This window comes from Sciurus carolinensis, chromosome 1 (genome assembly GCF_902686445.1).
Source record: "Sciurus carolinensis chromosome 1, mSciCar1.2, whole genome shotgun sequence".
Taxonomy (NCBI): Eukaryota; Metazoa; Chordata; class Mammalia; order Rodentia; family Sciuridae; genus Sciurus; species Sciurus carolinensis.
Window position 1 is genome coordinate 1,442,521 of NC_062213.1, and position 12,410 is coordinate 1,454,930.

The 12,410-nt window shown below is 50.7% G+C and overlaps 1 protein-coding gene across 7 annotated transcripts in view; it reads right to left on the reverse strand.

Annotated features, from left to right (window-relative positions):
- The window catches only part of Iqank1 (IQ motif and ankyrin repeat containing 1), a 45,717-nt gene that overhangs the window by 29,006 nt on the left and 4,301 nt on the right, over positions 1-12,410 (reverse strand). For 6 of the 7 annotated variants that reach the window (XM_047558314.1, XM_047558296.1, XM_047558323.1 and 3 more), the window contains exon 3: positions 11,426-11,515. In XM_047558314.1, the coding sequence (XP_047414270.1) occupies positions 11,426-11,515 (90 nt within the window). Of the gene's footprint in view, positions 1-11,425; positions 11,516-11,828; positions 11,952-12,410 lie in introns of those variants that run through there. The other variant, XM_047558328.1, reaches the window with a different exon arrangement.

Sequence of the window (12,410 nt, forward strand, 5' to 3'; positions counted from 1 at the left end):
TTAGGCAAGGGGCCCTGCAGAGTCCTGGTCCGGAACCCTGATCACTTCCAGCCTCTGTGGTCCAGCTGGTCTCCTGGTCCCTGGCCGTAGGCACCCGGGTGGGGAGCGGAGCTTCGCCTGCAGCAGGGCGGGCACCCGTCTCCTGGGGCACCTACAAGCCCCTGCTCCCTCTCTCAGTATCTGGTAACCCGCTCGCAACTGCGGGAGACCCGGCGACGTGGGCTGCGTCCGTGAAGACTGGCCTGCTGCACTGCCTTGAAGCCCCCAGGCCGCAGCCCCCAGCCTCTCCTCCAGCGCCCGCCGGGGGTCTGGGTCCCGACGCCACAGGTGCTTCCTGGGCCTCTCTTCTCTGTGGCAGGCCGCTTGGTGCCGTCCTGTCCACAGAACCGCCTCTGCTTCCCACCTGGGACCATTTTGCTGCTCCCAGGACTTTGCTACGAAGGCCCTCTTGTCCCGGGGTGGCCTTCCGGGCCACCTGCTGTTTTGGTGCTGGGTCTGGTGCTCACAGCCCTGGTCAGTCGGCGTCAGCCTCATGCCCACAGCTACAGTGATGGTGGCCATGCACAGCCAAGGCTGGCAGGGGCGGTGGGCTGCTCTGCTACCCATCAAACCCTGCAGGCGACTCTGGACACCTCAGGACTTAAGTGCTAGCAGTCTGCGGTCGGCCAGAAGCTTCATGGGGAGCACAAGCCTGTGAACACACCTCGCGGGTGCCAGGCGGGAGGCACGGGGACACAGGCAGGCGCGCAGGCGCCGAGCGGCTCAGATCCCTCAGAGGCCGTCGGTGCCGGGGGCTCCGGGAGGCCCGCCCTGGGTTCACTGCCATGCCACAGAGCCTGCCACGTGTTTCATGCAGTTATAGTTTAATTCCGCATCTTTACGTCTGTTTACGTATACATACTAACTTTTTATTTTTCTTTACAGATATACATGACAGTAGATTGTATTTTGACACGTCACACACACACGGACTGTGACTTCCTGTTATCATGGCCGTATACGATGTGCAGTTACACTGGTCATGAATTCACATGTGAACATGGAACGTTGTGTCCAATTCATTCTGCTGTCTTTCCTATTCCCATCCACCCTCCCCGTCCAATCTGGTGAACCTCTACTCGCCCCACCACCTACTGTGGGTCAGTATCCACGTATCAGAGAGAACACTTGGCCTTTGGTTTGGGGGATTGGCTTATTTCACTTAGTATGATCGTCTCCAGTTCCATCCATTTACCAGCTAATGCCATAATTTCATTCTTCTTTATGTTTGAGTAATATCCCATTGTGTACATATACATATTTATTGACTTCAAATGGTATCAAGTGTGATCTGTGAGAGTTTGTAGAAGTAAATTTTGATAAATTTTAACTTTTTATAATAGATGTGTATATATTTTGTGGCAGTAAATGATAAAATGGACATATTTACATGTATTTTATGCATCCATGACAGGTGTGACATTTTCTTAATTTCTTGTTATTTCTAAGCTATGTGGTCCATGAGCTTTTTCACATTGTCACAAATTTTGAAATAAATAAGTGTAAATAGACAAAAGCCCTTCAAACCTGTGCTGTTGAAGGGTCAGCTGGGGGTGGAGGTCAGTGGTAGAGAGCGTGCCCAGTCCACATGAGGCCCAGGTCAGACCCTGGGACCACACCAGGAGTGTAAGGGGTCAAACTCCCTGGCAGGTCTACGTGCGGCGTCCCCCACAGCTCACAGACCAGTCCATGCGAGAAGGCTCAGAGGCCAAGCGACTGGGGCCTGAGAGCCTCCACCTAGTCAAGGGTTGCTCCCGATGGGCAGTGGCAGATGGTGACTGTGGGCGGGGGTGTGGCTGGAGGAGGGTCCCTGGGTCTGTCTCTGAGGTGGGGCTCTCTCTCTCTCTGCTTCCTGGAGCCACTTTCCCAGCTGTTTGCCTGTCATACCCTTCCGCCATGAGGTGCTGCCTCATCTCATGCCCCCAGGAATAGAGTTGGCCATCTATGGAAAGAGACCTCTGAAACCATGAGCCCCCAAATAATTTTTTTCCTCCGTGAATTGTTCTTTTTTTTTTTTCCATCTAACAAGAAGCTATCATTAACTTTATTAATGATAGAAACAGCACAGATTTTAAACCAAGCTGCAGTTACCCTTTTGAAACCCCAGAAAAAGGTCTTGGCTTTCATGGTTACACCGTTAATTCCATCACAGCATCTACAATATCATTACTGTTGTTCTTCAGGGCTCCCGCCTTTGCTCTTGACACATTTGCTTGTGACATGACCAGTTCTATATCCTTAACTTCCTGTTTCATCAACCTCTTCCTCTTCGCTCTCTTCCTGTACAGTTGGAATCTACATGTTGTCTTGAACGTCTGACACAGCTTCACCCTGAACTTTGAATTTCTCAGCAGCTAATTGTGATTGCTGAGATAAATCTTCAATTTTGGCTTCCCCAAAAACTATGTAGGTATCTGAAGCGGGACTCTATTTATAGACATCCGGTTTTGTGATGACAAAGAGGATATTCTTAGGTTTTTGGATATTGACTCTAGTAACCCCTGTAACCTGTTGAAGACCAAGTTTGGACATAGCCTTCCATGCCTTCTTTTCACTCTGACTCTGTTTTGCTTTACTGACTGGTTCTTCATTGATCCCAGCTGCAGCTGCCAGCTCTGTTTGTTGTGTGGTTAATGTGTGGAATTTTGTTCTTCGAGCTCTGGTACTGCATTAGTCAGGGTTCTCTAGAGGAACAGAATCAACAGGAAGTATGGTTACAGAAGGGCATGTATTAGATTGGCTCACACAACCAGAAGCTGGATAGTCCACAATGGCTGTCTGCAACTGGAGAGCTGGAAGAACCAGCAGCTGCACAGTCCAAGAAGCAGAAGCCCCAGAACAAGAGGGATCAACAGTGCTACCCTAATCCAAGATCGAAGCATCTGAAAACTACCTGGAGAATCACTGGCAGAGTTCACTTTGGAAGAATGAAGAAGCGAGAGTCCGATATCCTCAGACAATCGAAGCAAGAAACCATTCAAGAAGAGCCAATCTTGCATCTGCATCTGCTTTCTTGTTCTTCTGGCTTTTATTCCATCCTATTGGGCAGTGTTGCCCATGCTTAGGGAGGGGCTCCACTTCAGTTCCTATCCCACATGCCAATCATTCCTAGACACGCCCTCATGGACACACCCAGAGTCATCGGCATCTTTTTTTAATTTATTTTTGTTTTCATGGGCATTTCTTAATCCAGTCAAGTTGACAATTCAAATTAACCATTACAGGTACTGATTCATCACTGTCAGATTCTGTTCCAGACCCTGTCTCAGCCTGGGGCTGTGACAATCCCTGCTCTGTAGCAGGGACGGTTTCTGTGGCTTCACCAGGCATTTTGTGCAGAGAACATGGGACCAAGATGGTGGTAGAGAGCAAGCTAGAGTGAGACCCACACCTGTTGCAGAAGGAAGTCCTCTAATTGTTCTTCTCAGGTCTTTTCATCATGACAAAAAAAGCTGACTAAAACAGAAATGGGTACTAAGAAGTGGGGCCACTGCTGTGACTAACCTGACTACAGGTTCAGAAGGTTTTGGAACTTTTAGGAATTTGTGGGAGGAATTTTGCAAAGTTTAGTGATGCAAGTTGGAAAAGTTTTATAATGTTGTACAGACCTTAATGGGCAATTCTGGTGGGAGTTCAGAAGTTCAGAATGCAGTAGGACTGCAGATGGTAAAGATTGGGCTCAGAGGTCTCAGAGCAGTAGGAGGTCTCTATTGGAAATTAACTAGAGGCCATCTGTGTAGGGCTTTGGTTAAAAGTTGAGTACATTTTGCCCATGTCTTGAGATTTTCTGTGAGGCTGAATTTAAAGATGATGAGCTTCTTAATCTAGGCAGCATAACATTCAGGCACAAGAATACTGCTAGCAGCTTTTAGCGAAGCTTACTGTGATAATTGGGAGCAGAAAGCAAAACTGAAAGATTTGAAAAACTTAGTTTGGCCAGAAAACTGTAAGTAAAACTGGGACTAAGGAATGTGTGGTTGTTAATGACATTACAGACACTAAAGAGATTCTAAATACTTTACCCAAAGACAATAAGAAAGGTGACTTGAGGGCATGTCCGGAATTGACAAGACCACACCCATCTCAGGTTCAAGGGTGTAAAAGTGAAAACTCCCTTGAGAAGAGACCAGTGGGGCACTCTGCTTGCACAAGAGGGCCTAGGAAGTTTTTCACCATGCTTAGCCACCCAGGAACTCAGAGGCTGTTGCAGCCATAGTCCCTGGAGGCTCAGGTACTGTCCACGATGGTGGCAGACCTTGGCATCAACTGTATGGTGCTGGTTCTACAGGAATTCAGGATGCCAAAGTTAAAGGGTCATGGAGATTTCCACCAAGATTTCAAAGGCATGCCTGGGAGGCCAAGCAAAGTGCAGCACGACTGGAGTCCCTGTGAACCATTCCTGATAAGGCAATGCATGGAGATGTGAGGAGGGAGCCAGCTGCAGTGGAGACCACCCCACCTCCCCTGAGAGTAAGAAATGCCAGTACTGTGGAATGTCTGCCAAAGAAAGTTGCAGGAATCAACCCAGAGCGAGAGAGAGAGAGGCCCCATGGGCTACAACCAGCAAGGCAACAGGGGTCCTTGGGAGGGAATCTTACAATGCCCTGTGCCCCAGATACTGGACATGGAGCTAAAGAACCTGTTTGCCCTGCTGGGTTTCAGTCTTGCATTAGTCCCATCCCTTCCTTCTATGCCCCTACTTTTCTAAATGGAAGTATTTACTCTGTGCCTTTACATATTGGTTACATGTACTTTGCATTTGATTTTTATAGGAGCTCACACAGAGTTTGTCTTAGGTCTCAAAAAAGACTTTGGACCTGGACTTTTGGACAATGCTAAAACTGTTAAGAATGTGGGGACCCTTAAAAATAAACTAAATGTATTTTGCACTGTAAGATGAAAATGAGCTTTTGGGGGCCAGGGGCAGAATGTTATGGTTTAGATATGAAATATCTCCCAAAAGCTCATGTGTGAGACAATGTAAGAAATCTTAGAGATGAAATACTTAGGTCATGAAAGTCTTGACCTAATCAGTACATTAATCCTCTGACAGGGATTAACTGGGTGGTAACTGTGGGCAAATAGGCTTTGACCAGAGGAGGTGGGTCCTTGAGGGGGTGTATTCGGGGTTCATATTTTGTCCCTGAAGAGTGGATCTCTCTCCCTCTCTCCCTCCCTCTTCCCCCTTCCTCTGCCATAGCCTTCCACCCCACTGTGATGTACTCCCTCATCTCAGGCCCCAAGGAACAGATGAGACTTCTGAAACCATGAGCCCCAAATAGACTTTTCCTCCTGGAATTGTTCTTACCAGGTCTTTTGGTCAAGGCAGTGAAAAAGCTGACTAAACCGCTCTCCAATCAAGAAAGAGAACTTGACAGAATGGACAATTGCCTACAGAAGAGTTTGGTGTCTATGAAGGGCTCAAATGGGTTGAAAGGAAAAGGACAAAAAGAAATTACATGAAAATAGTAAGTAAAAGAGGTTTTATTATCATCAAAGTAACATTTATATCGAAAAGCTTACCAGAGACGAAGGATACTATACAGCAATAACAAATTCAATATATCAAGAATATATACCAACTGCAAACATTCATTTTATTTTTTAGTTGTTGATGGACCTTTAATTTGTTTATTTATTTACATGTGGTGGTAAGAATCAAACCCAGTGCCTCACACATGCTAGACAAGTGCTCCATCACTGAGCCACAGCCCCAGTCCCTGCAAACATTTATTGATCTAATGATTGACCATCATTAGATACCTGAAGCAGTTGGGCATGGTGGCACACACCTGTAATCACAGCAGCTTGGGAAGTTAAGACAGGAGGAGCACAAGTTCCAGACCAACCTCAGCAACTTAGCAAGGCCCTTAGCTACTTAATGAGAAACCATCTCAAAATAAAAAATAGAAAGGGCTGGGGATGTGATTCGGTGGTTAAGCGCCATTGAGTTCAATCCCTGGTACAAAAAACAAACAAACAAACAAAAAAGTGGGATGTAGCAAAAACAGTGCTGAGAGGGCAACTGTAACTGTAAATGTAAATGTAAATATTATTAAATAAGGATATCAAATGAACAACCTAACTTTACAACTTAAGGAACTAGGAATAGAAAACTAATGGCAAGCACAGAGGTGCATGTCTGTGACCCAGTGACTTGGGAGGCTAACACAGGAGGATCACAAGTCTGAGGCCAGTATCAGAAACCTAGCAAGACCCCATCTAAAAATAAAATTAAAATAGAGCTGGGGATGTAAGTCAGAGCACTTGCCTAGCATGACTGAGGCCCTGTGTTCAATTCCCAGTACTGGAGGGAAAAAAGAAAGAAGAAAGAGAAGACTCAACTAAAACCAAAGATAGCAGGAGGAAGGAAATAAAGACAGAGATAAATGAAATGGAGAAGAGAAAAAAAAATAGCATCAATGAAACTAAACTTTGGTTCTTTGAAAAGATCAACAAAATCAACAAATCTTTCATTAGATAAACAAAAAGAGAGAGAAGATGCAAATCACTAAGATCAGAAATGAAAGTGGGGGCAGCCCTACTGATTCAACAGCATAAAAAGACCCCAAGAGTCCAATGGATGAGTGTGCAACAGCACACAGGATGATTCAGATGAGACGGAAGGACGCCTGGAACACAGAAGCTAAGAGGACTAGTCATGAAGAAATAGAGGGTTAGACAGACCTTAAGGGCAGAGAGATGGATTCCACACTCCAAAACCTTCCAACAGAGAGTCCCTGGACAGGATGGCTTCACAGGTGAATTCTCTGATCAAGAAGTAACACCAACCCTTTTCAACTTTTCCAATATATTGAAGAGGATGGAATGCTTCCTAATTCATTCTATGAGACCAGCATTACCTAATATCAAAGCCAGACAGACACCACAAGTTAATTATAGATCAATACCTCTTAGAGCACTGATGCAGAAATTCAAAGCAAAACACTAGCAAGCTGCATTCAACAGCACACCAAAAGGGTTACACACCATGATCAAGTGGGATTCATTTCTGGAAGGCAAGGATGGTTCAGTACATGAAAACTAATCACAACACTCCAATAATAACAGAATGAAAGGGGGAAAAACACACATGATCATCCTAACTGATCATGCAGAGAAATCATTTGCCAAAATTCAACCCCTTTTCAAGACAAAAACACCCATAAAACTGGAAATGGAAGAAAATTTTCTCCAGTCTGACAAGTCATTTATGAAAAACCCACAGCAAACATCATACTCAGTGGTGAAAGAGTGAAAGCTTTTCCTTTACGATTGGGGAAAAGAATGCCTGCTTCCATATATTCTAATTATCACAGAACTGGAAGTCCCTGCCAGAACAATTAGGCAAGAAAAAGAAATAAAATGCACCCAAATTGGAAAGGAAGAGTAAAATTATCTTTGATTGCAGGCGATAAAATTTTATAAATAAAAAACCCTAGATATGCTGGAAATAACCTGTTAGGACTAAAAAACAGATTGAGCAAAGTGTCAACAGCAGTATCTTCTCATACTGAACAGAGCAAGGTCAGATGCTGTGGCCAGGGCATCCCCGTCCAATCTGACAGGACTGTGGGTCTGTCACTGTGTTGGGGTGAAGAGATCCAGCTGCTAGTAAGATGTTCATGTTGGTGCCTTGGCCAGTGGAGTGAAGGGTCACAATGGAAGGAAAAGCCACATGGGAGTCCATGAAACGTCCTCCCTCCATCAAGAGAGCGAGCCAGGTAGCTAGTATTTTGTTTCCTGGAGGAATTGCCTACATTAATACCAACATGAAAGGTAAGGGAAGCAGGTGTGGTCTCTATTACATCTCCATTAAATTCACTTCTCTGGCCTTTGCATAAACAAATTAACAAAGACAGAAGGTGATGGACTACAGGAAGCTCAATAGGTGGAGGAACCAAGGAGAGCTGCCCTGTTGGTTGGCTGTAGTCTCTTTTCTGCAACAGATCAACAGTCCTGGCACAAGGTAGTAAATGCTTATTTCTACTCCCCACCCAGGGGAGAAGCAAAAATGGCTCACAAGATAGCAGTGCACCTTCAACCCTCCTACCCAAGGCCAGGGTTACTCTCTGACCTCTGTCAATATAGTTCATAAAGACCAGGGCAGGCAGAACAGCACCCCACCAAAGACGTCCACATTCTGTTCCCTGGAACCTCTGAATATGTTAGGGTACATGGAAAAAGGGGAATTAAGGTTGCTGATGAATGAAGGTCGCTAACTGGCTGACCTCAAAGTAGGGAGATGAGGGCTGGCATGGTGGTGCATGGCCAGCGAATCCCACAGACTCAGGAGGCCATGGCAGCCAGAGCACAAGCTCAAGGACAGCCAGGCGACTCAGTGAGACCCTGTCTCAAAATAAAGGACCCAGAGGCTGGGGATGTCGCCCCGTGGCAGCGTGCTTACCTGCGTAAAAACCTGTGTTCAGACCCAAATATCACCAGAGAGAGAGGTCCTGCATCACCCTCCTAGATCCAGTCAGCCACAGGCAGAAAAGCGGGGCAGGAGGCAGAAAAGGAGAGGCAGAGGAAGGGGCTCAGACTGGTGTAGTCGCTGACTCTGAAGGAAAGGGGCCTCGAGACTGGGGGGCATGTTGAGAAGCTGAAAAGGGGCATAAAACAGACTCTGCTCCAGCCCCTCCAGGTAGGAGCACAGCCCTGGGTCAGGCTACAAACCCGCAGGACTGTGAGATATTAAATGTGGATTGTTTGAAGACACTAGGTTTTCAGTAATTATTACAGCAAGGGAACAAGCACAGGGACATGGATCACCCCAACACTTCGCTGTCTCGGGGTGGAGTTTTTAGGGGCCCATAGGTCTGGGTCATGCCTGGACATCCTAAGGTGAGACAGAAATCGCTGCCCCTGGTGCCTCCATCCAGCAAGAAGGGCCCGGCGCTCCGCAGGCCTCCTGGGACCTTGGAGACGGCCCCTCCTCAGGTGCACACACTCAGAGGCCGGGAGGGTTTCAGGGAAACAGAGGTCTGGCTGTGGCAAGAGTGCCAGGCTGCATGGCCCTCACACTCACAGGTGCAGCCTTCAAGGGCGTGGGAGAGAAGGGCGCCGCAGAGACCCCGGCAGGCGCTGAGCCGCCTCACCAGCTGGCTTTCAGCTCCACAGTCCTGGAAGCAGGCACACAGCGGAGTGCAAGTGACTGAGGATGGAGGGGGGCACAGGACAGCCTGGCAGGGTTAGCAAGGCACACAGCCCATGGGTCACATCACGGTCCTTCAGGGGAGAGGAGGACCAGCAAAGGTGGCACCAGTCACCCCTCACACGAGCTGCACTGCCACCAAGGGCAGCCCCTGTGCCAGGAGGTCGGAAGGCCAGCAGTGAGGGGCAGCTCCCAGCATGCACTGGCTGTCCACTTGCTGTGGAGGGGAGGGGCAGCCAGAGTGGCACTGGCACTGGCACAGCCCTAAGACGGAGAGTTGGGCCAGCAGGGACACAGAGGTCTGGGGGGAGGTGCGGGATGGGCCATGGGCAAGGGGCGTGGGTGACATGCCCAGAGAGTGTCCGCCCCAGCAGGCACCTGACAACCACATGGGCATCACAGCTGTCCTGCAAATGTTGGCCAGCAGGCTTGTGACAGAGTGGCCACAGTGGCAAGGAGGAAGACCGTGTGGCCCAGCAACACCAGCCCAGGACAGACCCTGTCCTGTGGAATGAACTGTCCTCACCCGGTTATCTGCTCTGGCTGAGGGTCCAGCACAGGATCAGAAAGCTGAAGAGAGAGGGGCATCACGGGGCAGGAAAGGTGTGCTCCCATGGCCTGGAACAGACCCAGAGTGGAAGGGGTGACAGCATGGTGGTGGCCACAAGTCCCTCATGCAAAGGACACAAGGACACGCTCCCAGGGTGTGTGAGCCTGGGACCCACCACCACGGGGTGGTACCTATAGGTCTCCCCAACTTCCAGTGGCCCGCCTGAGCTTGCACCAAAAGGCAGGGTGCAAGTTTCCACTGTGGCACTTTCCACTGTGAAGAAGCCAGCCTCGCTCTGGCCAAACTGGACACCCTGCAGAGCATACTTACAGGTGCCTCCTTCCTGCCAGGCACACACGAAGCCCCAGCGCCCTGGCAGCACCTCCTTCAGATGGAACCCACCACCGCCCAGCAACAAGAGGTGACCAGAGGGCCAGGGCTCGAAGGTGGTGTTCTGGTTCACACCCTGCAGAGCGCTGGCCTTTGTGAAGGAAGGGACTCCACCTTATTGGGCCCATCCCAGGACAGAGAGCAGAATGGGGACATCCAAGCCTTCCTTCCCTGACCCCAAGAACAGGCCCTGACAGTAGATTTCTCACTGGGACGTGGAAACAGCTAGTGGCTGCAGCATTGAGACCGCTGTCATGCTGGCCCTGCTAAGCACACTGCCCTGGGGCCAGCCTGGCCTATGTCCCTGCTCCCTCACATTCTGCCCCCCTTCAAGCAGAATCTCCAGCCCAGGACATTCTCCCAGTACATCTGTCTCCACCACACATCATCCGCACGGGGTCAGTCCACCGGCAAACACACTTATCATAACACAGCATCAGAACTTTGCAGACCTTCTGTGGCCACCGTGTCCTCCACACAAAGTCTACTTCCTTTCTCCATCACGGGTGAGGTGGGGGAGCAGGTACACAGGTGACTGTGGTACCAGGACTTTATGGGATGGCAGAGCCACTTGCCTCTGCTCTTCTGAAGATATTAGTAAGAGAAGCAAAGTGGGAGGCAGCCACCCATCAGAGCAGCTGGAAACCAAGGCGAAGTGAAGACGCCCAGGGAGGGAGAGTGGAGAAGGCAGTGCGCCCCCTGGTGGTGGGGCTGGACGCGGGTCCCTGGGAAGTAATCTGGGGGAGAGGGCATGGGAGGACAAGGGGTGGAGAATTTGTTTTTGATGTACTGGTGGGCTTCAGGACACCAAGGAAGGGGTTTGGTGGCAGCTGAATGCGGGGTTCGGGTGCAAGGGGAGAGATCTGAGCTGAAGGTGCACCTTGGGAGCCGTGTGCAGAGCCCGGAAAAGGAGCGGGCGCAAGAAGACAGGTCCAGGACACAGGCCCTGGGAAACTGCGCATCAGGCAGCTCCCTCTCCTGCCACCAGAGGGCAACGCAGGAAGAGCGGCCAGAGGCAACCCCCAACCACCAAGAGGGCAGGAGACGTGGAGGGACAGGACGTCCCTGAGAGGCCACTCAGGTCTGGGCCTGGCTCGCTCGCAGGCAAGTGGGACAGGAGGGGCCTGGGTGCGGGACGCGCTGCGGACCTGCTCCCCAGTGCAGGAGTGTGTGCACATGCGCATACCCACACACAGGTGTGCACATGCACAGGTGCCATGTACCTCCCGGGACAGCCCTCTTCCTGCCTGCCCTCTCCGCAGATGTGGATACCGGGATATGTGGGCTCTCACCTGCAGGGGCCTCAGGGATCTCCGGGGGTGCGGGTCCTCTCGCCACCCGGCCTGTCTTCCTCTGCGGCTGGCGATTCTCTCCGGGTCTCCCTGGTGAAAGGCTGCAGTCAGGGTGGTCTGAGTGTGAAACGCCCCCCAACCTCCATCAACCTCAAGAGATAGTTATGATCGGCATTTATGGACAGCAGGACTGCTGTGTCCAGGCTTTCGGGAGCCACCGAGGAGGGAAGCACAGGCCACAGCTTTAATGAGCAGCCAGCCACACCCTCCAACTGCAGGTCCTACCCTGCCCTGGGTTGTCCTGAGGGTCAGCAGGCAGAGCTGCCCCGAAAGTGGGATGGGAAGCCCCAGGTCTGTGAGCCCAGGGGTGGGCATGTTGCAGCCCTGGTTAGGACCACCATACCGGCTGGCCCTCCTGCAGTCTTGCCTGCAGGCTGGTCCCCCACCCTGTTGTCAGAACAGTGCCCCTTCTGTCTTCCAAGCCCATCCCATCTCTGTCCAACTCATGGCTTCCAGGGCAGGTGCTCTCACCTGCTTCTGAGGCTCCTGGGCAAGGGCTGAACAGGACGGGGTGTGCACTGTGCAGGGATGGGCTAGGCAAACCAGTCCAGCCAGTGGGGCAAAACTGGCTGGGATGGGACCTCGGGCGAGGGTGTGTCAGCAGCAAAGCCCTCCCCCTGGCAGGGGGAGCACTGGGGAGGCCATCTGGGGCCTCGCCTTCCCATAGGAAGGCCAGTACTGGAGCTGGCCTGGACCCCACCGCCACCCAGCAGGGACCCAAAGACAGGCCTCAGGAGGGCTCCGTGGCTGTGTTTCAACGGGCGGGGAGCTGGACCCCCAACTAGGATGGCAGCAAGGGTCCCACCCTGCCCACAAGAGCAGACCAGGCTCTTCCTTTCTGCCATCTCAGTCCTCCAAAGGCTGCCTGGGTCTCTGAAGAACCAGTGTCCTCACCAACCCACAGGTAGCTGGGGACCAGGACGCT